Source organism: Eptatretus burgeri, chromosome 18, assembly GCF_056783735.1.
Source record: "Eptatretus burgeri isolate ZD-2024b chromosome 18, Ebu_testis_v1, whole genome shotgun sequence".
Classification (NCBI taxonomy): domain Eukaryota; kingdom Metazoa; phylum Chordata; class Myxini; order Myxiniformes; family Myxinidae; genus Eptatretus; species Eptatretus burgeri.
The window spans coordinates 29897190-29921035 of NC_140978.1; the positions used below are offsets into that span (position 1 = coordinate 29897190).

Consider the following 23846-nt stretch of genomic DNA (forward strand, 5'->3'; position numbering starts at 1 on the left):
TTCCATTAAGGGGTTCATATTGCCCTCTACTTCCATTAAGGGGTTCACATTGCCATGTTATGAAGGTTCACATTGCCATGTTGACATAATGGTTAGGGTGGTGGACTTTGGATCCTAGGGTCCTGAGTTCAAATCCCACTCACTGTTGAATTAATACCAGGTGGGGTTAACTCGGCCTGTCATCCTTCCGAGGTCGGCAAAATGAGTGCCAGCATATTGGTATCCTGTGTCGGAGTGGCGACCCGTCCAGGATTGTGCCCAATAGCCAAGGAGACTGCTTAGGCAGCAACAACGCTCTGTACAGAGTATGGTCCCAATCCAATTGCCATGTTCTCCCCATAAGAGGTCCATATTACCATGCTCTTCCCTTAAGGGCTGCATATTATCATGTTCTCCCCATAAAAGGTTCATATATTAAAAAGCTTTTCCATTAAGGGTCCGGTTTAGAATAGGTACACCATATCCCTGCGTGTCGTAAGAGGTCACTAAAAGGGTTGGTGTCAGGAATGGCATCTGGCCATAAAACATTGCCTCAAAAAGGGAGCCATGATGAGTACAATTATATATGGGCAGGGTACAGCCAGAAGGACCCAGTGGGGGTCCTCACTCCCTCTCGTCAAAAATCAAGGTGTGGAACCCGATCGAAGCAAAGGAGGAAATTACTCCATTCATGACGACCAAATGTCTAATGCCCCATGTGGAGATCGGTTTCTGAGGTTTGCGACATGGGATGTAGGGACAATGACAGGGAGATCATGAGAAGTGGTGGAAGTATTGGTCAGAAGAAGAGTGGACATATGTTGTGTACAGGAGATGAGGTGGAAGGGAAGTGGTGTGAGAAGGGTGAAGGGGAGGCAGGGACAGAAGTACAAGTTTGTGTGGCAAGGGTGCCCAGAAGTTGTGCATGGTGTTGGTGTCATGTTTTCTGAGGAGTTTGTAGAGAGTGTGGTGAGTGTGACGAGAGTGAGTGAAAGGTTGATGATGGTGTAAAGGGTGATCGGAAAGCTTTTCGTGAAAGTCATCTCAGGATATGCCCCGCAGGTCGGTCGAAGCGATGAAGAGAAGAACATGTTCTGGTGTGTGAAAGAGAAGTTGATGTAAAACGTGAAAGATGAGGAAGATGTGGTCGGAGGAGACTTGAATGGACATGTCGGAAGGAGTACAGATGGTTTTGAGGGAGTTCGCGGAGGTTACGGATATGGTGTGAGGAATGGAGAAGGTGAAAGGATTTTGGAGTTTGCTGATGGTGCTGATTTGTTGATTTGTAACACTCAATTCCAGAAAACAGATTAAAAAGCTTGTTACAAACATGTCAGGTGGGTCAACAACAATTGTTGACTACTTGATGGTGTGTAGATGCCTGGTGTTGGTTTAATGGTTCGGGCGGTTGGCTTGGGATCCAAAGATCCTGAGTTGAAATCCCACTCAGATGTTGAATTAATACCAGGTGGGGTTGACTCTGCCTGTCATCCTTCCGAGGTCGGAAAATGAGTGCCAGCTTGCTGGTATCCTGTGTCGGAGTGGCGACCCGTCCAGGATTGTGCCCAATAGCTAAGGAGACTGCTGAGGCAGCAGCAACGCTCTACACAGAGTATAGCACCGATGGATGGATGGATGATGGTGTGTAGGCAAGATAGGGGGAACCTCTGGGACACAAAGCTGATCCCGTGGGAGGAGGCTGTTTCACCGCACCACTTGGTTGTCTGAGACATAAGGATGAAAGGTGCGAGGAGAGTTTGGCCTTTCTGTTCCAACCAACTTGAACAACCGATTTCAGCAAACTTGAAGGGTGAAGTACCAACCGAAGATGAAGGTGTGGAGGTTCAAAGATGTGACAGTAAAGGAAGCATTAAGAGAGAGGTTGACTATGGTGGAGGATGATGTGGTTGAGCTTGAAAGTGGTTGGATGTCAATGAAAGATAGTCTGTTGGGAGTCGTTGGTGAGGTATGTGGAAGGACAAAAGGACCACCGAGGCACTCGGAAACATGGTGGTGGGATGATGAAGTTGGAAAGAGGATTGAAGAGAAGAGGAAGAAGTTCAAGGAATGCAAAAGGCGAAGGGTATGGTGGTAGAAGAGGCAGTACATGAAAGTTATAAGGAAGCCAAGAAGGCTGCAAAGAAAGAGGTTGCAAAGGCACAGGAAGCCCATAGGAACATGTTCGGAGAACGCTTGGATTCCGAGGAGGGTCAGAGAGCGGTATTGAGGATTGCAAAGCAGATAGAAAAAGAGAGGTGTGATGTGATGGGTGAGTTGCTTGAACGATGAAGTGGGACAAATCGTTGTGGACTCAGATGGAATTAAAGGAAGATGGAAGAGATATATGGAAAGGATGATGAATGTAGAGAATGAATGGGATAGCAACATCGAGAGTAACCCAATTTTAGGACCAGCAGAGAAGATACCTGAGAATGAAGTTGAGGAAGTGATAAGAGCAATGAAGAGTAGAAAAGCGGGAGGGCTGATTGGAGTTGTGGAAGATATGTTGAAGGCAGCAGGAAGTTGGGGTGTGAAGAGAATGGCAGAGATCTGTAATTTGGTGGTGAAAGAAGGCCGCATTCCAGTGGATTGGGAACCGAGTACCCTCGTCCCTCTGTACAAGGGGAAAGGTGACCCTCTGGACTGTGGCTCCTATAGAGCAATAAAGTTATTGGAGCATGGAATGAAGGTATTGGAAAGGGTGTTGGAGAAGAGGATAAGGAAGAAGGTAAAGATTGACGAAATGCAGTTTGGATTTATTCCAGGAAGAGGAACGACAGATGTGATTTTTATAATAAGGCAGTTGCAGGAAAAGTACATGGAGAAGAGGAAGAAGTTGTTTCTTGGGTTGGTTGATTTGGAGAGGGTTCCACATGAAGTAATGACGTGGGCATTGAAGAAGTTAGGAGTGGAGGAAAGGTTGATCGGAGTAGTGATGGCCATGTACGAGATAGTGTGCACAGCTGTAAGGATGAAGGATGGGAACAGTGGTGAGTTTGAGGTGAGGGTGGGAGTGCATCAGGGATTGGCACTAAGTCCACTATTATTTGTCGTTGTGATGGAGGTGCTGGCTTGGAGCACAAAGGAGGGTCTACCATGGTAGTTGTTGTGTGTAGATGATTTGGTGTTGATTGCAGAGAGTATGGATGGACTGAAGGAGAAGATGAATAAGTGGAAGAAATGTATGGAGGCAAAGGTTTGAAGGTGAATATCGGAAAGATGAAGGTGATGGTAAGTGGTAAAACATGTGGTGAGGTTGAAATAACTGGGAAGTGGCCGTGTGCTGTGCGCAGGAAGGGTGTCGGAGTGAACTCCATTCAATGTACAATGTGCACTGAATGGGTTCATCGAAAATGTTGTGGTGTGAGAGGATCATGAGGAGACATGCTGAATTGAGAAGGTGGAGCAGACTCGGCGACAGTTGCTGGAGTGAGATGTGCATGGAAGAAGTTTCGGGAACTGAATGGCGTGCTGACAAGGAGGGGAGTGTCGTTGAAGTTGAAGGAAAAGGTGTATGCTACATGTTTGAGAAGTGCTATGATTTATGGGGGCAACACATGGGTAATGAACGTAGAGCAGCAACGAAGGTTGGAAAGGGTGGAAATGTGAATGGATGTGTGGAAAGAGAGAGAGACAGAGAGACAGAAAGAGAGAGACAGAGAGACAGAAAGAGACAGAAAGAGAGAGAAAGAGAGAGAAAGAGAGAGAAAGAGAGAGAAAGAGAGAGAAAGAGAGAGAAAGAGAGAGAAAGAGAGAGAAAGAGAGAGAAAGAGAGAGAAAGAGAGAGAAACAGAGAGAAAGAGAGAGAAAGAGAGAGAAAGAGAGAGAAAGAGAAAGAGGGAGAAAGAGGGAGAAAGAGGGAGAAAGAGAAAGAGAAAGAGAAAGAGAAAGAGAAAGAGAGAGAGAGAGAAAGAGAGAGAAAGAGAAAGAAAGAGAGAGAAAGAGAGAGAAAGAGAGAGAAAGAGAGAGAAAGAGAGAGAAAGAGAAAAAAAGAGAAAAGAAGAGAGAGAGAGAGAGAAAGAGAGAGAGAAAGAGAAAGAGAGAGAGAGAGAGAGAGAGAGAGAAAGAGAGAGAGAAAGAGAAAGAGAAGAGAGAGAGAGAGAGAGAGAGAGAGAGAGAGAGAGAGAGAGAGAGAGAGAGAGAGAGAGAGAGAGAGAGAGAGAGAGAGAGAGAGAGAGAGAGAGAGAGAGAGAGAGAGAGAGAGAGAGAGAGAGAGAGAGAGAGAGAGAGAGAGAGAGAGAGAGAGAGAGAGAGAGAGAGAGAGAGAGAGAGAGAGAGAGAGAGAGAGAGAGAGAGAGAGAGAGACAAATGATGAATCGCAGAAGATGATGGGAATAGAGCCTGTGATGGATGTTGTGAAGAGAAACAGGTTGAGATGGTTGGGTCATGTGTTGAGAAAATAGGGCAAAGTGGAGAAGATTGTTATGGGCCCACAAAGCTAACCCCTACTCTCACAGGGAAATAGCCTTTAAAATGCCTGTTGTATTAAAGGGTCCATATTGTCATGCTCTCCCCTTAAGAGCTCTATATGTGACTATGCTCTTCCCTTAACTGGTCCATATTGCCATGCTCTCCCCATACAAGGTCCATATCCCCATACAGGGTCATATACAGGGTCCATATTGCCATCTTCTCCCTATACAGGGTCCATATTACCTTGTTCTCCATATACAGGGTCCATATTACCATGTTCTCCCCATACAGTGTCCATATTACTATGTACTCCCTATATAGGGTCCATATTACCATGCTATCACCATACAGTGTCAATATTCCCATGTTCTTCCCATACAGGATGCATATTCCCATGTTCTCCCCATACAGTGTCCATATTACCATGTTCTCCCTATACAGGGTCCATATTACCTTGTTCTCCATATACAGGGTCCATATTACCATGTTCTCCCTACACCGGGTCCATATTACCATGTTCTCCTGTACAGGGTCCGTATTCCCAAGTTCTCCCCATACAGTGTCCATATTACTGTTCTCCCCATACAGGTTCCATATTGCCTTGTTCTCTCAATAAGGGTTGCATATTACCATGTTCTCCCCATACAGGGTCCATATTACCATGTTCTCCCCATAAGAGTTCCATATTACCATGTTCTCCTCACACTGGGTCCATATTGCCATGTTCTCCCTATACAGGGTCCATATTGCCATGTTCTCCCTATACAGGGTCCATATTACCATGTTCTCCCCATACAGGGTCCATATTACCATGTTCTCCCCATAAGAGTTCCATATTACCATGTTCTCCTCACACTGGGTCCATATTGCCATGTTCTCCCTATACAGGGTCCATATTGCCATGTTCTCCCTATACAGGGTCCATATTGCCCTGTTCTCTCAATAAGGGTTGCATATTACCATGTTCTCCCTACACTGGGTCCATATTACCATGTTCTCCCTATACAGGGTCCTTATTGCCATGTTTCCCCCATCAGGGTTCCATAATTCCATGCTCTCCTCTATGTGTTTCCTTTTGGCTCATCATTGTTGTTGTTGTTATGATATTGAAATAGGATTGGTAATTGTAATATACAAGCTTGTTTTGCATCAATGAGCACTAATTTGTGTTATTTATCCAAAGCCACACAATATCTGATTTGCAATGATTGAAAGATAATGCTTGTCTACTCTGTTTAACTTTATTATTGTCATCTAACCAAACAATTCAATAAAATTAACCTTGGCTTAAGTTTCTGCCTCTTTGCAAGGAGTATGATCATGAAGTACTACATGTAACACGTGATCTTTTCTGTTAAAGTGGCCCTTACCCATGGGTTTGAAATGTGGTTCACAACAAATCCTTTATGTTATTATAATAAATACAGAAAAGTACAAGTGGATTCATTTCCATGAAGTGTTGGAGTGTTAATTATAACCCCATGTGTCGCATAAAAAGATGTAACCGAAAACTTGTAAAAGTTTATCAAAGTGCCTTCAACGTAGACACATTACAGACTCAAAGGTACACAGTACTTTAGTTATACTTCTTTAACAAATGCCAATGATTCCACCTTCTTGTGGGGTCGACTGGGAAACATTTTGGGCCCAAGCCTTTCACGACCTTGCTTGCCAGGGTTGACGTTCGAGTGAAGGTGATTTTGGGCATCCATTTGTAATTTCTTCAGGGTTTTGGCGATAACTCGCGCATTCCTCGTGAGAAACACCGAGGGATCTTTAATGGCCAACAACAACCAGCGCTTGTAGACTGGTATTCTGGCTTAACGTCCATCCAAAGGAAGGTGAACGCATCAATGAATCGCTCTGTATGCAAAACACCAGGGTGACATTTTGGAGCTGTGGCGAGATTCGAACCCAGATGAGACAGCTCGGAGGAGCGTGTGCACTCATCCATGTGCTCCTCATAGAAAACATATCCTCACTTGTATGTTGAAAACAAAGCTGTACTCCGAAGAGTACTGCGTTTACAAGCATCTCACAAACTTCTCATGTCCATGGACATCCTGCCAAACTTCGCCTGGGTCATTGACCTCTGGCACAACAGGTCAATATGGACCACCTACTGTTTAAAATTCTCATTCTTTAATCACTTGTTTCCCAGCAAGAGCACTTGGGATGTGTATCAAGATAATTTCAGAATCAGAGCGACATTACCTTTCACAGTACACTGTGCTTAGTGTTTGGGTATACAGACAAATTAGCTACAAAAGGGTCCGTCTGGTCAAATGAAACATTGAGACTCAAAATGTCTGGATCCCTTTGATTATAGTTGAACGACTTTGATTCATAATGACAATGAGCAGAATCCCGTGGTAAAAATACGACAAAAACAACAGAAAAAAACAAAAAGAAAGCATTTTTTTGTTGTGCTGGTTGAAAGCACTCAAAAATGGGAGGAGATATATATATATATATAAATATATATATATATATATATATATACACACACACACACACACAGGGGGGGCTGCAAAAGTAGGTATACAGTCAGGATTATACCAGTATTATAATAGTGGTGCTAGGATAATTGAGGGATTAATATGTTTATTATTGATATGTTTTTATTGATATGCTTGTATAATCAATAAAATAAACGTGCGCACGTTTTGTTTTTCATTACTGCATACCTACTTTTTCAGCCCCCTGTATATGGACATTGGAAAAGTTTGGAAAAAAAAAAGTTCGATTTTTTGGGATTTACTTTTTTAATTGCTCTAAAGTGCCAGAGCCTTTTTGATGAATGATAGTTATACTGAAGTACACAGATGTATAAATAAATACAAAAGAATTACCAGACATTGAAATACATGTAAACCTCTTGCGGAACTGGTCGAAGTTGCGGATACATATTCTATACTTCCTGAAGTATATACTTATACTTCCTGAACGGCACCATATTTAGATATCGGGGGCAAACTTAACCATTTGATGAATAACATCTAATTCAACTTCTGAGGGAACACTTTTACAATGCCTTTCAGCCAACAATCTACAGGGAGTTCACAAAGTCCCGTTACCCCCTCCACAGAACCTGATAAATGAACATAATGAACACACAAGAGGAATACATGTAAACTATGAACATACGAAACTTTTATTGTCATCATCATAAGTATTTATATAATTTACCAGAGTAGATGATGATGGGGTGGAGGGGAGTAACGGGACTTTTAATCACCCTGTGGGGTACAGTACATTTCTCTATGTGCGAAGTCGATTTTGTGATCTCTTGGTTTCGGGTCTCATGGTCATTTGACAGTTGCAATTCCATGGGTTTTAGACAAATCTCATGGGATTGTGAGTTGGACAGGTGACCATGACGAGCCATTTTTAAATCCCCCTATAGCATCTAAGCCTTTGTAGCTACCTGAAACGGTGAAAGTGTTTTAGGCCCCCACAAAAAAAAAATAGACCGGGCAACGCTGGGTACTCCTGCTCGTAAATTATATATCAGTCTATTTAATTTAAATATATCCATAAATACGTATCATTAAATGCAAAAATGCCAAAACATAAAGGTGCTTGTCCTGTCTTATCTGATATCTTGTTTTCTTTTCTCATCTGAAAGTAGAAAGAGTTCTTCCAGATACCGACTGCTTCTTATACACAAGTTTTTCAGAGTTTAACAAACATTCTCACACAGATTTCCAAGAAAGAAAGCATGATGATTTTTGGACGTTTTGATCAACTTTTTGGAGAACCAGCCACTTGGATTGGATGTGATCAAGCCACAATGAGCAAAGATTTAAGGCCTGGGTGAAAAGTCAAAGTTTGTTCAAAATTAAACTTTTATGACAAGCCATCACACCTCATAAGCAAGATCATCTGCTGGTTAACAGCAAAGGCCTGAACTCAGCCGAAACGGCACACGGGCCAAGCAGAATGTAAACACACGTGCGCGGGTCACGAGACAGCTCGCCTATACCCAGGCCCTCCATACAATCAAAGCCGAGCAAAGCATTTGTGATAGGCAGAGCAAGGCAGCTGCAGCGGGAATGCCTCGGGGGCTTACAGAGAATCGTGTACAGGTGGGAGGCATGGGCGCTTTTGGTGACGTGACCCCCACACCCCAATCCTGGCCGCTCTGATCACCCACAAACACCGTAGCCTCTGAGACATGCCCACTGGAATCCTAACAATGGGATGGGTGGGTATGTGGGTTGGTTGGTTGGCATGTGGGTGGGCGCAGACACGGGTTCACAAAGGGTCATTGTGGTAAAGGGCATAATGAATCACAGCCCAAAATCCATTTTTCAGAACTGATTTTGTTCAAATCATCATCTCAGGTGTTAATACAGGTAGAAATTTGTCACATTGAAATGAGCAAGATATTGAGCTACCCAAACATTAACGGCTCCAATGATGCCATCACGAGAGAAAGTCAACATTGTGTGGTCAGGTGACTTCCAACACATTTTTATCTCAAAACTCAGTCCTTCTCGCAAACCTTTGCACAGAAAAATTTCTGCACAAACAAAACTCCAATGATTGTAAATATATGGAGCTCAACAAATATGAGGAAAAGGAAAAGGAATAGGAAGTAAATAAATGTGGTTGAAATAGGACAACTGCAAACCCTCAATCCCTACTCCTAATCCGTCCCACACAAATCAGTGCACCATCGATATCTATCCTAACATCCCTCTGAACAGCAAATAATAAATAAATCTAATAGGAATAAGAATAACGACAAGTGACAATGATTTTTAACAGCAATAAAAGACGACAAACAAAAGTGCTGATACCGTTATCTGTACTGTGAGCAAACCCTCTCCAGCATCTCGTGCATCGATTGTGAATTCAACAGGGAGGCTGGCTGCCACCCCAGCCGCCGCCAGGCCTGGTCCGCTGGCACGCACTTTGCTCGCATCGTGGGTAGGGAGGACTTTCACCTTGAAGGGGCTGTGAGAGAGAGAGAAAAAGAGAGAAAGAGAGAAAGAGAGAAAGAGAGAAAGAGAGAAAGAGAGAAAGAGAGAAAGAGAGAAAGAGAGAAAGAGAGAAAGAGAGAAAGAGAGAAAGAGAGAAAGAGAGAAAGAGAGAAAGAGAGAAAGAGAGAAAGAGAGAAAGAGAGAAAGAGAGAAAGAGAGAAAGAGAGAAAGAGAGAAAGAGAGAAAGAGAGAAAGAGAGAAAGAGAGAAAGAGAGAAAGAGAGAAAGAGAGAGAGAGAGAGAGAGAGAGAGAGAAAGAGAGAGAGAGAGAGAGAGAGAGAGAGAGAGAGAGAGAGAGAGAGAGAGAGAGAGAGAGAGAGAGAGAGAGAGAGAGAGAGAGAGAGAGAGAGAGAGAGAGAGAGAGAGAGAGAGAGAGAGAGAGAGAGAGAGAGAGAGAGAGAGAGAGAGAGAGAGAGACAGAGACAATGGGCAGGGAGGTGATGGTCAAACTTCTGGAAACCAAAATCATCGATTTCAAATTCACTTTTAGTGCAGTGTGCAGTGCTCATGTTTAGAAACACAGTAAATGGTTCTTGGAAGAAAACACTTGCATACACATCATGTCTGCACAGTTTACCTCCACCACATTATCTGGTAAGGAGATCAAACCTGGGGTGAAACATTCCACAATCCAAAAGAAGACATTTGGAAATTTACATGCTATGGGAATTATTTAATGAATTGCAAACCAGACAGGCAAGAATGAGAAAACCAGAATGAGGCCTTTGGTTTACAATCGGTATACGGAGCGATTAAACAATCAATTGTAGATTTTCATGTCATTGTCAAGCACCGGGGAAAAATTTGCGAAATAACCTCTCCAATTCTCTCCACAACACAAGGGACAGAAATTGGATACAAATTCTGTTATATTGTGACAAGATAGTGATGGAAGCGAGTACCTGCGGGGAACTTCCTGGTCTGCATATTTTACAGTGATGGTGTATGGCCCTTCCTGGCTCGGCATGTAATGTACTGTATGAGTCCCGTCTCCATTGTCAACCACCTCAAGGGCTTCTGCAAGGCCTACAGAAAGAAAGGAGCAGAGACATGCATTATAACCTTATAAATATAAATTGCTGGATCACTTTCAAAAGCAATGAATGGTGTTTTTCTCAAAAACATTATTTTTTCGTATACAGAGTCAAGGCTGTTACACTGAAAGCATCAGGACATAACAGGACAAAAGGAGCAACACAGAGAGGGGATGGGGACACCAACAGCTGTGTTGAAGGCCAAAGTAGAGTGCGACTTGGACAAAACACTGGGTGTCTTTTAGGAAGGAAAAACTAGAAATTTGGAAGGAGGAGGGCTTGGGGGTAGGGAAGAGTGGCGATTTAGAGGGGTTACAAAAGATCATGGTTTTGAATGGAGGACGATCTGGGATGGTGATGAACAGCCATCTTGAAGACATGGAGGGAAGAATGAGATTGAAGAGAATGTGGAAGTTGGTTCCACAGGGAGGAAAAAATAGGAAGAAATGAGTGGAGGTGAGCAGTGATCCTGGATTTTGGGAGTTTCACCAGAAGAGGAACCAACTTTATATGATGTCATATAATGAAGTTGGTGAGGACACAACTGACAAATTAAACCTCCATGTGACACCAAGCAATGCTCAATCAAACATTGATGAGTACCTAAACTCCAATAAAACAAACATTTTCACATTTACTTTATATAGAAAACATGTCATAGAATACTACAACTTATCAACTCTTGTATAATGGAAGAGGGCAAGATCGTGATAAGTCTTACCTCGAGAATCCAGGACAACGATTTCCAGCTGGGCAAGGCCTGCCTTGCTCACATCCACTGTGAAGGTCTGTGGGATACCTGCACGTACCATCCCACCAAGACCTGGCCCAAAGCATTTCACTTTGCTTACATCCACAGGATCCTTGACCAGTACATGAAATGGACTTCCTGTGGTTGTGACATTGGACAGAACCATCAGGCTTAGTGCAGTTAGAAAGTTATCTTCCTTTCAACTACAATTGAGAAGTGCAGTATCAGGTTTGAGGAATTATCGCCTTTTCATTTTAAGTTTAGGCCTCGGGCAACCTCAGCCAAACCGATTAAGTCTTGGTCATTGAATAATGGTTAGTGGTCATTGATATGACCTCGAGTAAACGTAGTAGCATTTGAAGTCACAAGAGACCGTACACAGAAAGTAAAGTGAGAAGACAATGTTCGTTGGCGAAGCATGGTAGAAAATTGGCATCATCGTTGGAGGCACACATTTGTCGTTATGGAACATGATGCTTGAGGTACGTCAAGATATTTTGAGGAAGTGAGAAGGAGGAAGATGAGTATTGTGCTACCAGAATTATGGGGAAATTGTTTTCATTGCTTTCACTTACCAGGAATGGGGTGACCACCAAAGGTGATATTTATGTCATAGCTCCCTGGAATGAAGGGCACATATTCCACATTGCAGCTGCCATCCTTGTTGTCTTTACATGACATTTTGGCTTCAGATGGGCCTTCAACTGCTAGGCCAAGTCCTCCAGTTCCAGCACCCCTGTGGTCAATGTTGCCATCACAGGGTTACCACATATACTTCATTTGCACACAGATAAGCTCTCAAATAGCTCGTTTTTGTGTGTGTCTATTTTGGAGATGTAAAGCAAGACATCACTGCTCGGTTTCTCTCACCTAGTTTCTACGGTGAAGCGGTTAGGCCGATTAGTGAAGCCAGACTCGAGGCCTGGGCCGTAAGCTCGTACATTGGCAGGTAAGCAACCTTCAACGACCTCTACACGGAATGGACTTCGTGGCACGGGGACATCTCCACAGGTCACCTCCACCATGTATGTTCCTATGTATGCACAATACAGTGTGTCACGCTTGAAGCTGATATAAAAAAAACAAAATTAAAAAAATGTACTCGAATGCTTGGATCATCTTGCAATACTCTCTGTGAGGAACAGAGGGTGAAAAATTATTTACCATGAGTTCGGTGCAAATGAAATCTCTCTTGGCATTACAAATATGATGCAACGAGGACACTCACCTTCTTCATAACTGGTATACTCTGCCCGGTATGTGCCATCACCAGCATCAAAGAGTGGAATGTCTGTTTTTGCACCAGAAGGTGAAACAAGTCTGGCTCGGGGTTTAGTTCCAGCTGGGCGTACAGAACGCGTGTCCACCCTGAACTCTGTGGCCACCTCCCGTAGTACACCTGACACATGCAAGGAGTGGAAAAAATATGCAAATGCCATTGACAGTATTGGACAACAATAAAAATAGAAAGATAAATATCCAGAAAGGTATCAGAGATCTCAATTTCAGTCACGAATGACTCACCTCGTGATTCCACGCCAGCTCCAAAGACCTTCACGCCGCTCGTGTCCACTTTCGGCTCTATGTGGACACTCATGGGGAAAGCAGGCACAGGTTGTCCACCATATCGAACTGTGATTATGTAGTTTCCAGGGCATGGTGGTGTATAGGTAATGTCATATGTTCCATCCCCATTGTCATGTACCCGTACTTCAGCACGTGTTCCATCTGCTGCCGTGATCTCAATCTCGATATCAGCATGACCAGCACGTGAGCAGTCCAACGTAAAGATGCATGCCTCATCAGCCTTTCCACGTTCAAGGCCAGGTCCTCTTGCTGTCACCTGAGGTCCAGAAAGATGTTACAGCTAATAACTAGAGAGTTCATAGAACACGATACCCTGCACAGTGTTCAAATATATACAGGAGGGTCTTGCCATTCATGGCGGTTAGATTCTTAAAAATCCCTGAATGAAAAAAAAAAAATGAACTCAAATACGCAAACTTAGGGGGTAATGGGGAAAATAGGGTTAGGGACTTCAACTTCAAAATTTGTCCAAATTGTACCTTTAATTAACATGTTTGTGCATTGTTTTTGTGATATTTATTTTCATGAATAAATCAATAAAAGGGTTATTAAGAACATAAATTCAAGCATTCTTTTCCTATATTATGAACAAAAAATAAAGTTAATTTTCTTGAGTTATTAAGATCATGAAACTTACCTTTAATAAAAATGATGATAAATGATGCGATGGTGATGTTGGTGTGTTTGAGGGTGGTTATCGTGTTGACGGCCCACGTTAATTAGGTGAATAAATGTGGAAAATAGTTTGCCAACCAGGGATTATTCGAGCGCATTGACCGCAATCTGCAAACGTGAGCTCAAATTATAATTCATTGCGATCGAGTGAATCAGCGAAGGGAAACCCACGAACGACAAAGCCGTCCTGTATTTCAATTTTAATAAAATAATGATTTTAAAGATCGTTTTAAAAAAATCCGTACGTTTAGCGCTAGCAAAGCAGTCTAAACACAAACCACCTTCATACACTGTAATAAGCTGAGGTTGTCACAATTTAGGGGACGGAGGCTTTATTGATCACCATAGAATGCAGTGTCACTTAAGCATGTCACATTTGCTCTACGGCTAGGATACGGCGGCCGTACTCCCCCCCCCCTGAATTGACAGAAAAGTGCGGCGGCCGCAGAGTTTCTGAGGTGGCCTCAGGGTGGCCCTACGCCGTATGGCTATCTTTTACAGGCCGTAAGGGAATCTGTGGAATTTATGCCCGGAGTTATAACTTTTTTCATTTCTCGGTTGGCCGTAGCAATTCGACAAGCCGTAGCCATGATGTAGATGTGTTCCACGTCGACCGTACGTAGGGCGTACGGTGGGCTTGCGTTATTCGTGCGTTTTCCGTGTGCTCTTATCAATGAAAAATGAATTTTCCCTTCCCCCAAAAAATTACGGCGGCCACACTATTTCCACGTTTGCCTTAGGGCCCCCCTGCGGTCGCCTTGCGGGCACCTTGAGGCTACCTTGCATCTGCCTTGAAAATTCTATGGCCGCCGCAGGGACGTCCTAAGGTCACCGTGCGACATAAAATCAAAGACCGTATGGCACCCCCACGTTTTCGGTCTCCACAATTTGTAAATACCCCGTGCGGCTACCTGAAAAATAAAAACATATATGACTGTTACATTGTGTGACCGTGGAAATACTGCGGCCACCCTATAATTGCTTGTGGCCGTAGAATTTTTAGACCCTACGGCCGCCGAGCCAAATGTGACTGAAGCATTAGCATCGTACATAGCCATATTGACAACCTCTGCTTCACCCCGATACACATGCCACACTTTGTAATGCTATATATCAATATATTGCATGGTTTTGGAAGTATTAACAACACAATTTGTGTTCTACAGCCTTCAAGCATGTAATTCAACTTAAATGAAGGTTTAGAGAGGTTTAAAGGCAAAGAAATAACAAAAAATCCCGGATTTTACCACCATTTTCCCCAGCGTCTTTTAAATCACCTTTATTTAACACGTTACATTAGTTATTCGTGCTTGTTGTTTGTGTTCATTATGGCATCCTTAAAAACAGTAGGTTTCCTGTTTTGAATGATTTTCAATTTTTGTTTGACTGCCAGGCAGGCAGAAAGACTAAAAAAAATTATCTCACTCCTCTCTGCGTATATGTGATTGGGAGGAATCCTGAGCCAAGGTACGGTAGAACCACAGACTTGTCTTCCTACTCATGTTCCGATTTGTGTTCAAAATGTAACGTTCGATTGAAATTACGGAAGTTGTTCCTCGAAGATAAACTGATGATCATCAACTGATAAGACAGACGGACGGATGGACGGACAGACTTGTACCAATTGATTAACCATGCTTTTCTTTCACGTGCGCGGGGTAAAAATAGTAAAGAGCTGCTAGTTAGGCATATTCCACAACCAACACACTCTTATGACAAACCTCACTCCTCTCACCTTGCTGGGATCAAAGGCTGGGTGGACGTGAACATGGAATGGAGAACCAGGGATGTGCTTGTCAGCAAACAAGATGTTCACCAGGTAATCACCGGCCTCTGTAGGCAGGTAGCTCACTGAGCACGATCCATCTCCATTGTCCCGGCATTCAATCTTGGCCTCACACGGACCCTCCACAGTGAGGCCCAAGCCCCCAGTGCCCGCGCCTTTTGTGTCGATGGTGAAAAGAGCTGGTCGAGCAACCTCTCCGCCCTTTAGACCTGGTCCATAGGCTCGGACCTAAATGGAAGGGGGAAAAAAGAGAAGTGAGATTGATTTTGATAGTGATAATCCTGAAACCCATTATAACATTTTAAATACTCGCTCACAAACATTCTTCCTTCTCTTCTATTTCCTCCTTGCAGATGGTTCAGTCTAATAGATATCCTGTTCTTTCTATCAGTTCATCAACTTACTCACTTAAATGTCTACTCAAACCACTTCGCATATCTACATCATCTTTTGACCAATTTTTTAACACCCATTTCCTCTTGAATTTATTATACTGACCCTAAGGTGTATGTACTTGGCCTATGGATCAAGGTTTGCTATTATATTTTTCATGAAACAGGGATTCCTTATGGTCCCAGGAAGTAATTTCATAAATAATATTTTATGGAATAAATAACAAGAGTAATGCTTTACTAGAGAGTCCTCAATTTAGTAAAAAGTTGTGGGGCAATTGACACAGTATGGTAGGTTTAGCTTTTATATGAAGACATGATTACCTTGGTTGGGTCTGCAGGTACAAAAGCTTCCACTGAGAATGGGCTTCCAGGGATCGGGTGACCATCGTAGGAAATTTCTACTTTGTAGGACCCTTCTTCCTTAGGCGTGTAATGTATCTTCTGCACCGCTTCAGCGCTGGTGCCATCCACGCGGCAAGGAGTTGGCTTAAGTCCGGGTCCGAGGACCCGAACATCCAGCTTCCCTTGGCCACCGGCATCCCGTGTGCACACTGTAAATGTCGTCTCACGAGAAACATCCACTCCTGTGGGGGAGGGGATGCTTAGCATCTCTCATGAAATCGCTCACCCCAAAATAGATGTTTTGATCTCTGAAGTTTTATTAATGCAATTGTTCAATATTCATAAAAGGAAATGCTAAACATTAATTTAACAATTTCACCGAGGGAGTAGGAAAAGACAGGTCATGTGCTCAAAAGCAATGGAGACTTACGACTCTGAAGACCAGTCACTTTGACTTTGGATAGATCCAGAGCTGGTGCCACAGCGACATTGAATGGACTTTTTGGAACGGGCTCTCCTCCATACGTAATGACGATGGTCAATGAACCCTTTGGGGAAAGAAAAGACGAAGAAAGGATTGTGGAGGATGAAGATTCGTGATGACAGAAAAATTGGATTTAATGAAATAAAGTGGAAGAAAAAGGATAAGAGAAAAGATGGGGAAGATGATGGAAGAACAGGAGAAACATTTGCGAAAATAAATGAGTAAAACTTGATGGGTGGAGAGGGGAACAAACAATAAGCAAGAGTGTGAGGTTTAGGAACTTATAAGATCAAGGGAATGACAGGAAGAAGATGGAGGACACAGACATTACACATTCGATTGGACATATAAGCATTTCACAAGAAGATATATTCAAGAAAGTCTACAAACAGAAGGCCGACTTTGACAAAAGGCAGACCACAACCATTAAGAATAATTTCTTATGAGATCTGATGACAAGATCATGAGAAATCAGAGGAAGATTTTGTAAGGGAGGAGCCAGGTAAGGATGATAATTAAATTATTTAAAAGGTTACAAGGTGGAAGTCACAGAGAGCAAAGCCTGAGACGTCAACAGGTGTGTTCATAGCATGTACCTTTTGTATGGCGGTGTAACGCACGGTGTGCGTGTAGTCATGGTTGTCGATAATCTCAAAGTCTCGCACTACATCACCATGACCTGCTCCTGTGAAGCGAACATCCAGAGCCGCCTTTCCCGCTCCCTTGGTGAACACGGTGAAATGTGTGGGTTCTCCAACCTGTACACCTGCACACCAATAAAGGGCAGAAATAATGGCGATGAATATACTTCACTGTGCACATTTCACTCTGGATCTGTGGTTTAGGACTCAGTGTACACAGTTTCTTGAGCAAACTAGAGAGTTAAAAGAACACCCCACCCCACACAGTCTTGAGAAACAAGGACATGGGAAGACAGCCAATCCTGAAAGAGTGAGCGGAAAATTTGATCGGCCGAGATGACTAAAATGCAGGAATATTTTGTCCTCCAAATACTGCCAAATGGAAGGCATTTGAAAATGCCAACAATGTGATTTGTGTTCTACAATGTTCAAGTATATAATTCAATTGAAATAAAATAAAGTTTTAACAGTTGTAAAAAAAAAACAACTTTGGAAGTTTACCGCCGTTGATGCAGCGTCTTTTACACCACCTGATTTAACACGTTACACGAGTTATTCGTGCCTGTTGTTTGTGTCCTTTATGACGTTCTTAAAAACAGTAATTTTCTGTTTGGAATTATTTTAAATTTTGTTTGACTGCCAGACAGGCAGGCTTAAAACTATTATCTTGCTCTTCTGTTCGCATGCGCAATCGGGAGGAGATTCCATACAATTTGCTGAATTCAGAGCCAAAGTTATGCTAAACTAAACATTCGTGTTCCCATTTCAAATGTTCAAAATGTAACATTCAATTGGAATGAAGTACTTCCTAGATCATAAACTGATGTCTGCAGACAGACAGACAGACAGAAACACAAAGTGAACGAACTGCTTAACCTTAACTTGACTTTTCGCTTCATGCATGCGGGGTAATGAGGTTTGGAAGGTAATGCATCATTTGAAAAGGCAGGCAGCAACAGGTCTTTTGTTTGGTTCTGCATGTGGTGTAGTCTGCGGGCCTACAGGGAGGGGCATGATGGTGATGCATAATGGGCGTGATGATTGGAGGAGTGGTCGTGGTGGTTATCGTATCTGCAAGGGATATAGGGTGTGCGCGCCGTCTGAGGCGTCGTAGTAATACTGGAGTCGCCCGGCTCGTGAGTGTGCCGAATACGGAATAAAGGGGAGCCGCCGGGCAGAGTACGCCCGCGCTCGCATTTGTACAACACAGCTCGGCTCGACTGTCCTTCCGCTCGTGTCTGCCTGCTAAGCATCTCCCATTTCAGTACAGTACACTGCAGACACCTTCTTACCTGTGGGTCTCAATCCGGGACCTTCTGCCTTCACCTTGGAGGCATCGTGTGATGGGTCCACTTTCACTCTGAATGGGCTGTTTACAATCTCCTGCATTCCGATGCAGACATGACAACAGATGCTTATTTTGGTTACCGAGGCACCAAGATTTTCAACACCTGGAACAATTTGCACCTCTTCTGCATTTGAAAGTGAGGTTGCTCGGTCGGAGTGATAGCACCTGGTTATCCGATTATCCTGGATTATCTTACAGGGTAATGACAAGATGTGATAAACAGAGTGCAGTGTGGTGTAGTGCACGCAAAAGCACATGCTTACCTTGTCTGCAAACAACACCATGATGGTGTAATGACCAGGACCCGGGGGCATGTACTTCACAGTGAATGTATCATTATCATTCTTTATGATGTCAAAGTCGATGTCGGCCTCGCCTGTTCCAACCACGCCAGGTGAACATTTGATGCCGATGCTCACGTCACCTGGATAAGCAAATGTTGTGCAGGAGATATGTTGGAATAGATAGGGGTTATGCCATTCCCTTGTGGATTATTTTCCAGCCAAGTTTATATTGAAGGCTTAAGATAAGGTCTTACAGAGAGTTTGTGTTTTTTTTATTCATTAACCAGCCTGTTGTGCTCTTACATAACATACCTTGACCGGCCTCACTGCAATCGACAGTGAAGTAAGTCGGCTCGTTCGCTTTGATCCCAGTCTTTTCCACACCAGGCCCATACACCTTAACAAGTTCGGGGTGGCTTCCTTCCCCCACAAAGACCTGCCCAACACAAAATGATCTCCATTTTTAATCATAATACCTCACAACAATACACTTGTAGTCAAAATCATCACGACGATCATGTATAAGGAAAAGTAGTTGCAATGGTGATGCAGTCAGGAAGAACAAGTCACGCTTTGGAAAGGTTACAAATGACTCCTTGTAAATATGGTTTCTGGGTTCCTCTGCCGAACCCCACATTCCTTTATGAGAGGCTGTAAAGTTTCACAATATAAGGATTTAAAGATCCAGGCTGCCAGGATGGCATAGAGGAACGCACACTCGCCTCGAAGCTCCTTAGCCTGGGTTTGACTCCCGACTCAGTTATGAACTGCCATCCCAGTGTTTCCCAGGCAGGGTGATTTAGCAATGTGTGAAAAGTGAAATGAAAATTAAAAATAATCAATCAGCATCTTTTCAAACGCAGCATGGGAAGCGGCCGCCGTAAATGGGAGACAGACGGACACACAGACTGACACAGTTATATGAGTTTCTTTTAACGAAATTCAATGAAGGAGGCCATTAGGCCCTTCAAGCTTGCACTGTGGTTGTCAACTTATGCTTGCTTGTTTGTGCTCTATCCTGTATAACATCTGAATGTCAATAAAGGAAGCAGCATGTATTTGGTATGTCTCGGTCGAGGTTCGAACCTTCCACCTTTTTGGATAGTCTTTGGAATGACTATGTCGAGGTTCAAACCTCCAACCCCACAGACTCAGAGGGGATGTTCCAACCATTGCACCACCAAGTTTGGTTTAACTTGAAGGTCAGTGTGGGTGGGGAAGGGGATTGGAGGGGTTATGTATGAGGTTATCACACCCAGTGTCAGTTAAGGAATTTTAAAAATGAATGTTCTCATTGTGAATTGTCTCGAAACATACATGTACGAGACATTCCTGAATAGCAGGAGCTCGGGTCACTCTACACACGTTTTTCGCTATGGTGTTGTGCTCAACACGATGCACATTCATAAGCTGGCCATTGTGGAATAAACTTTACATGTCTTCAATGTACCATAATTAATACCATGTAGTAAGATTATGAAGCTAAGTAGCTTCACAAAAAGCACAAAAGCAAAAATATTTGGTGAAGAACCTCAAGGAACTTAGAGAATGGGCTCGAGTCAGACACAAACCTAAGCCTAAGTGATAAGCATGTCCCCACCTCGCGATTGGGTAATGATAAGGACAAATGTCTCATGGCTTACACGAAAAGGGCTGTGCGGTACGTTCACTTCTCCCCAGGTGATGATGAAGGTGTGCTTGATGGCTTTGTGTGGTGTGTACACACAATGGAATGTGCCATCTTTTGCCTGATTCACAGACACCTCAATCTTCTTGCCCTCGGCATCCTGCAGAAAAATGGACAAGCATAGTCACGGATACCATGGAAATCATGCTTATGAGGCCCTTCATAGTAATCTTTAGATGGAATAATCGTGTATTGAAATCCATCTGAATGATTGTATGTATAAAGGTGCTCAAATCTAGCATTCAGAGGGAAATGCTCCTGGATTTAAGTCTCCAAAGATTTTAGCCTGAGAACCTACACCCGATGTCATAAACAGGTGGTAGTGATGCCTGGTCAGGGTGATTCATCGATGTGTGCGCCATTCCTCAGATGGATGTCAAACGGGCATCCCATCTGCCAGCGTCCGTTGGTGGACGTTGCAGATCCCACAGTGTCCTTCACGAACAGTAGGCAAGCTATCACCGGCACCAAGGTCAAATTCCAGATTCCTACCCTAACCAGCAGAGGGCATTGGATCAGCGGCACTGCCACAGCATCAGCCAGTGATGCTACCCTGTAGCCTTGTGCTGCATACGAACGAAGAGGAAAAAGTGATGCCTGATCTCGGCCTCAGCTTACCTGTGCATATATTTTAAGAGGACCATTGCCTGCTGCCCTTGCATCAACGGTAAACTCGGTGGCTTGTTCAACGATGCAACCTGAAGGGGAGAGGCCTGGACCATAGGCCTTCACCTGGAAAATGCACACCACAGTCCACATGATGAGGCACCGTGTGTAAAATAAATAAATAACTACAATGGGGGAAATGTGAGGCCAAGGTGAGTCCAGCAAACTAGAAAACACAAATAATAATGAGGTCAACATATTGTTGAGAACACAATAACTTAATGAATAAAAGTACGTGAGACAGCAAGAGCTGAAGTGGCAACTAATGTAGTGGCTTGATTGGCAATTTGTCCAACTTGTATAAGACATACCTTTTCAGGAAAAGAGTTCTGTGGTGCCGGATGGATGTGTGCCATGAAAGGGCTATGTGTGATGTCATCATCATCACAAAGGACGTGGACAGCATACTCTCCTGGCTCTGTCGGCCAGTAACGAACATCGCAAGAACCATCTCCACGGTCGTCACACTCAATGCGTGCCTGCGATGGGCCCTCGATTGAGAAACCTATTGAAATTGCACAATGAAAAGATGTGAGCAGGATTCTGGGACACAGAGAGTATTCAAGAACAGGGATGCAATACCTCATCTCCATTAGTAGGGTTGGGTAAATAGTGAAGTTTTTTTTCGGTTAAGTGTCTTCGCATAGCATTTTCTATGGCCATTTTCGATGCTGAATCTGAAAACGTTTGAATTTTTTTAACCTCCGATGACTTTTGGCCCACGGAACTTTAATTTATTCAAAATGGTGACAAAAAATGATATTTTTATGAAGTTCTGACCAAATGAGAGAAAATAAGGCTTGTAATATATCAATCTATAGGTTTTTCGATCAGGAAATACGAAAATGACACTTATCCAACGATTTGATGATTTTTAAAACACTACTTTTGAAAACCGCACAATATTTTGCTAAAATTGAACTGTTTTTTTGTCATTCTCAGATCAACATAAGACAGAGATCACACCGGTGCCGCCAACAAAAGTTCATTAATGTTATCCTGCACGGATTCATCGGGTTTGATAGCATTCTTTATAGAGTTGTGTAGCTCGGTCAAACTGAATATTTGAGCGCAGAATTTCCCTGCCCCATCCTTCACATGTCTTTGTTGGCGTATGTCGGGGGCTACAGTTAAGCGTAAATATGTCACTTCCACTAGAAGTTCTTTCTCCGATAGTGTACTCAGTAAATATAGACTGTCTGGGGTCAAAGGTCCTTTTGTGCTTTTTGCAAGTTTGTATAGTATTCAATAGCCTAGTATTTTTCTTTTTCTTCAAGTCTTCCTTTTTCCTAAATTACTTGATTTCGGTCCTATGCAACATCCAATCAATTTGAAAATGTGATTAGCGTATTCCTTGACCTGAAAAACATATGAAATGATATATTACAAGCCTTATTAGTCACATTAGAGAAGGAAAACATGAAAAAGGTCAATTTCTGGCTGCCATTTTGAGGAAATTAAGGTTCTGGGGGTCAAAGGTCATCGGAGGTAAAAAAAAAAAAAATTCGATCGGATTCGGATTCAGCATGGAAAACGGTCATAAGAAAATGCTATGCACAAAATTTCAATCATATTTCCCCAACTCTACCATTAGCAGGTTGTCATGGTTAAACCCCAGATCCGGTGTTTGAGTCTGCTTTGATCGTTGTGTGTGGATTATCACTACCCATCACCCAAAGCGATGCAGGTCATTGCACTGTTTCTGTGGGTGGGTCTATGTGTGTGTGATGCATCTGTAATGGCAGACAATGAGGACCTCTTGCTGCTCCCATATGAATTAATTAATTACTTAACCACACGATGGATGAATGAAAGCATGAGATGACGAATGAACGAATGAACATACAATATGAGAGCAATGGTTCGTTAATGGTATGATGTGGTTGCGCAGAAGTATTCATCGAGGTCACACTTTGTGCGAATGGTGGCCCATGGCCAAAGAGACTTTCCGAGGTTGGATTTTAAAATCCCACAGCGGTTTGCTGAGCAAAATCCAGTGCATGGGGATGTTGCAGGGAAAGCGTGAATGAGCATGAACGCACGAATGGAGACAAGGTAAGATGTGTTTCAGTTGTATCAGAAAATATAGACAATAATGTTAATACATACACCTGTGAATCAGAAACACCTAACAGGATTTAGGGCACACATCCAAGCTGAGGTTGAGGAGGAGATACAAGAAGTGCCTCCATTATACAAAACTGTAATAAATTCAAGTAGAACAAAGACATCGATGAAGCCAACCACCCATCTGGATGTCCGACACACGGACCTTCAAATCGTGGATGGAATCGCTGATATGATGGATGAGGAATTGTGATCCATCACCTTTGCTCACGATATTGGGATTTCCAAATGAAAAGGGTTCATTGTTTTGAAGATGTATTTATTTTGAAAAAGAAAAATGTGTTTTACCAAATATGGGAACTGAAAGATATAAAAGGGAAACTAAACTCAGTTTTCAAAGACAGAGAATTATGAGGTCTGTTGGTGAACACATCATATGTTTGTGTTGCGAGAGGATCGCCTGCTCTTCCTGCACTGTTTAAAGAAGCTTAGATTCAGCAGTAGGATCTTTTGCCAATCATTCCAGTATCATATATACACTCTCACACATCAAACTCCGAGGGGGGGGGGATTTCATCAGCAGCCCATCACACAATGGCCGAGCCCTGAAATCCAAATATACCAGAAACACTCTAGCATCTCAAACCTAAATGTGCAGAAGGGGAGGGGGGAGGGAGCGTTCAGAAGTTCAAGACCCCCTATTGGTACTGCATTAGAATG

The 23846-nt window shown here is 43.1% G+C and overlaps 1 protein-coding gene across 4 annotated transcripts in view; it reads right to left on the reverse strand.

Moving 5' to 3' along the window:
- LOC147008810 (filamin-C-like) overlaps positions 1–23846 on the reverse strand; it is a 71345-nt gene that overhangs the window by 23166 nt on the left and 24333 nt on the right. For 2 of the 4 annotated variants that reach the window (XM_085864292.1, XM_085864290.1), the window contains 18 exons: positions 21371–21564; positions 21012–21125; positions 20350–20493; positions 19019–19142; positions 18686–18846; positions 18367–18457; positions 17030–17199; positions 16380–16497; positions 15929–16191; positions 15162–15440; positions 12689–13007; positions 12393–12563; positions 12035–12197; positions 11740–11900; positions 11135–11302; positions 10282–10405; positions 9198–9354; positions 8465–8584 (listed from right to left, as the gene is read on the reverse strand). In XM_085864292.1, coding sequence (XP_085720418.1) covers positions 8465–8584; positions 9198–9354; positions 10282–10405; positions 11135–11302; positions 11740–11900; positions 12035–12197; positions 12393–12563; positions 12689–13007; positions 15162–15440; positions 15929–16191; positions 16380–16497; positions 17030–17199; positions 18367–18457; positions 18686–18846; positions 19019–19142; positions 20350–20493; positions 21012–21125; positions 21371–21564 — 3041 coding nt within the window. The remainder of the gene's footprint in view (positions 1–8464; positions 8585–9197; positions 9355–10281; positions 10406–11134; positions 11303–11739; positions 11901–12034; positions 12198–12392; positions 12564–12688; positions 13008–15161; positions 15441–15928; positions 16192–16379; positions 16498–17029; positions 17200–18366; positions 18458–18685; positions 18847–19018; positions 19143–20349; positions 20494–21011; positions 21126–21370; positions 21565–23846) is intronic. The other 2 variants (XM_085864293.1, XM_085864291.1) reach the window with 1 other exon arrangement.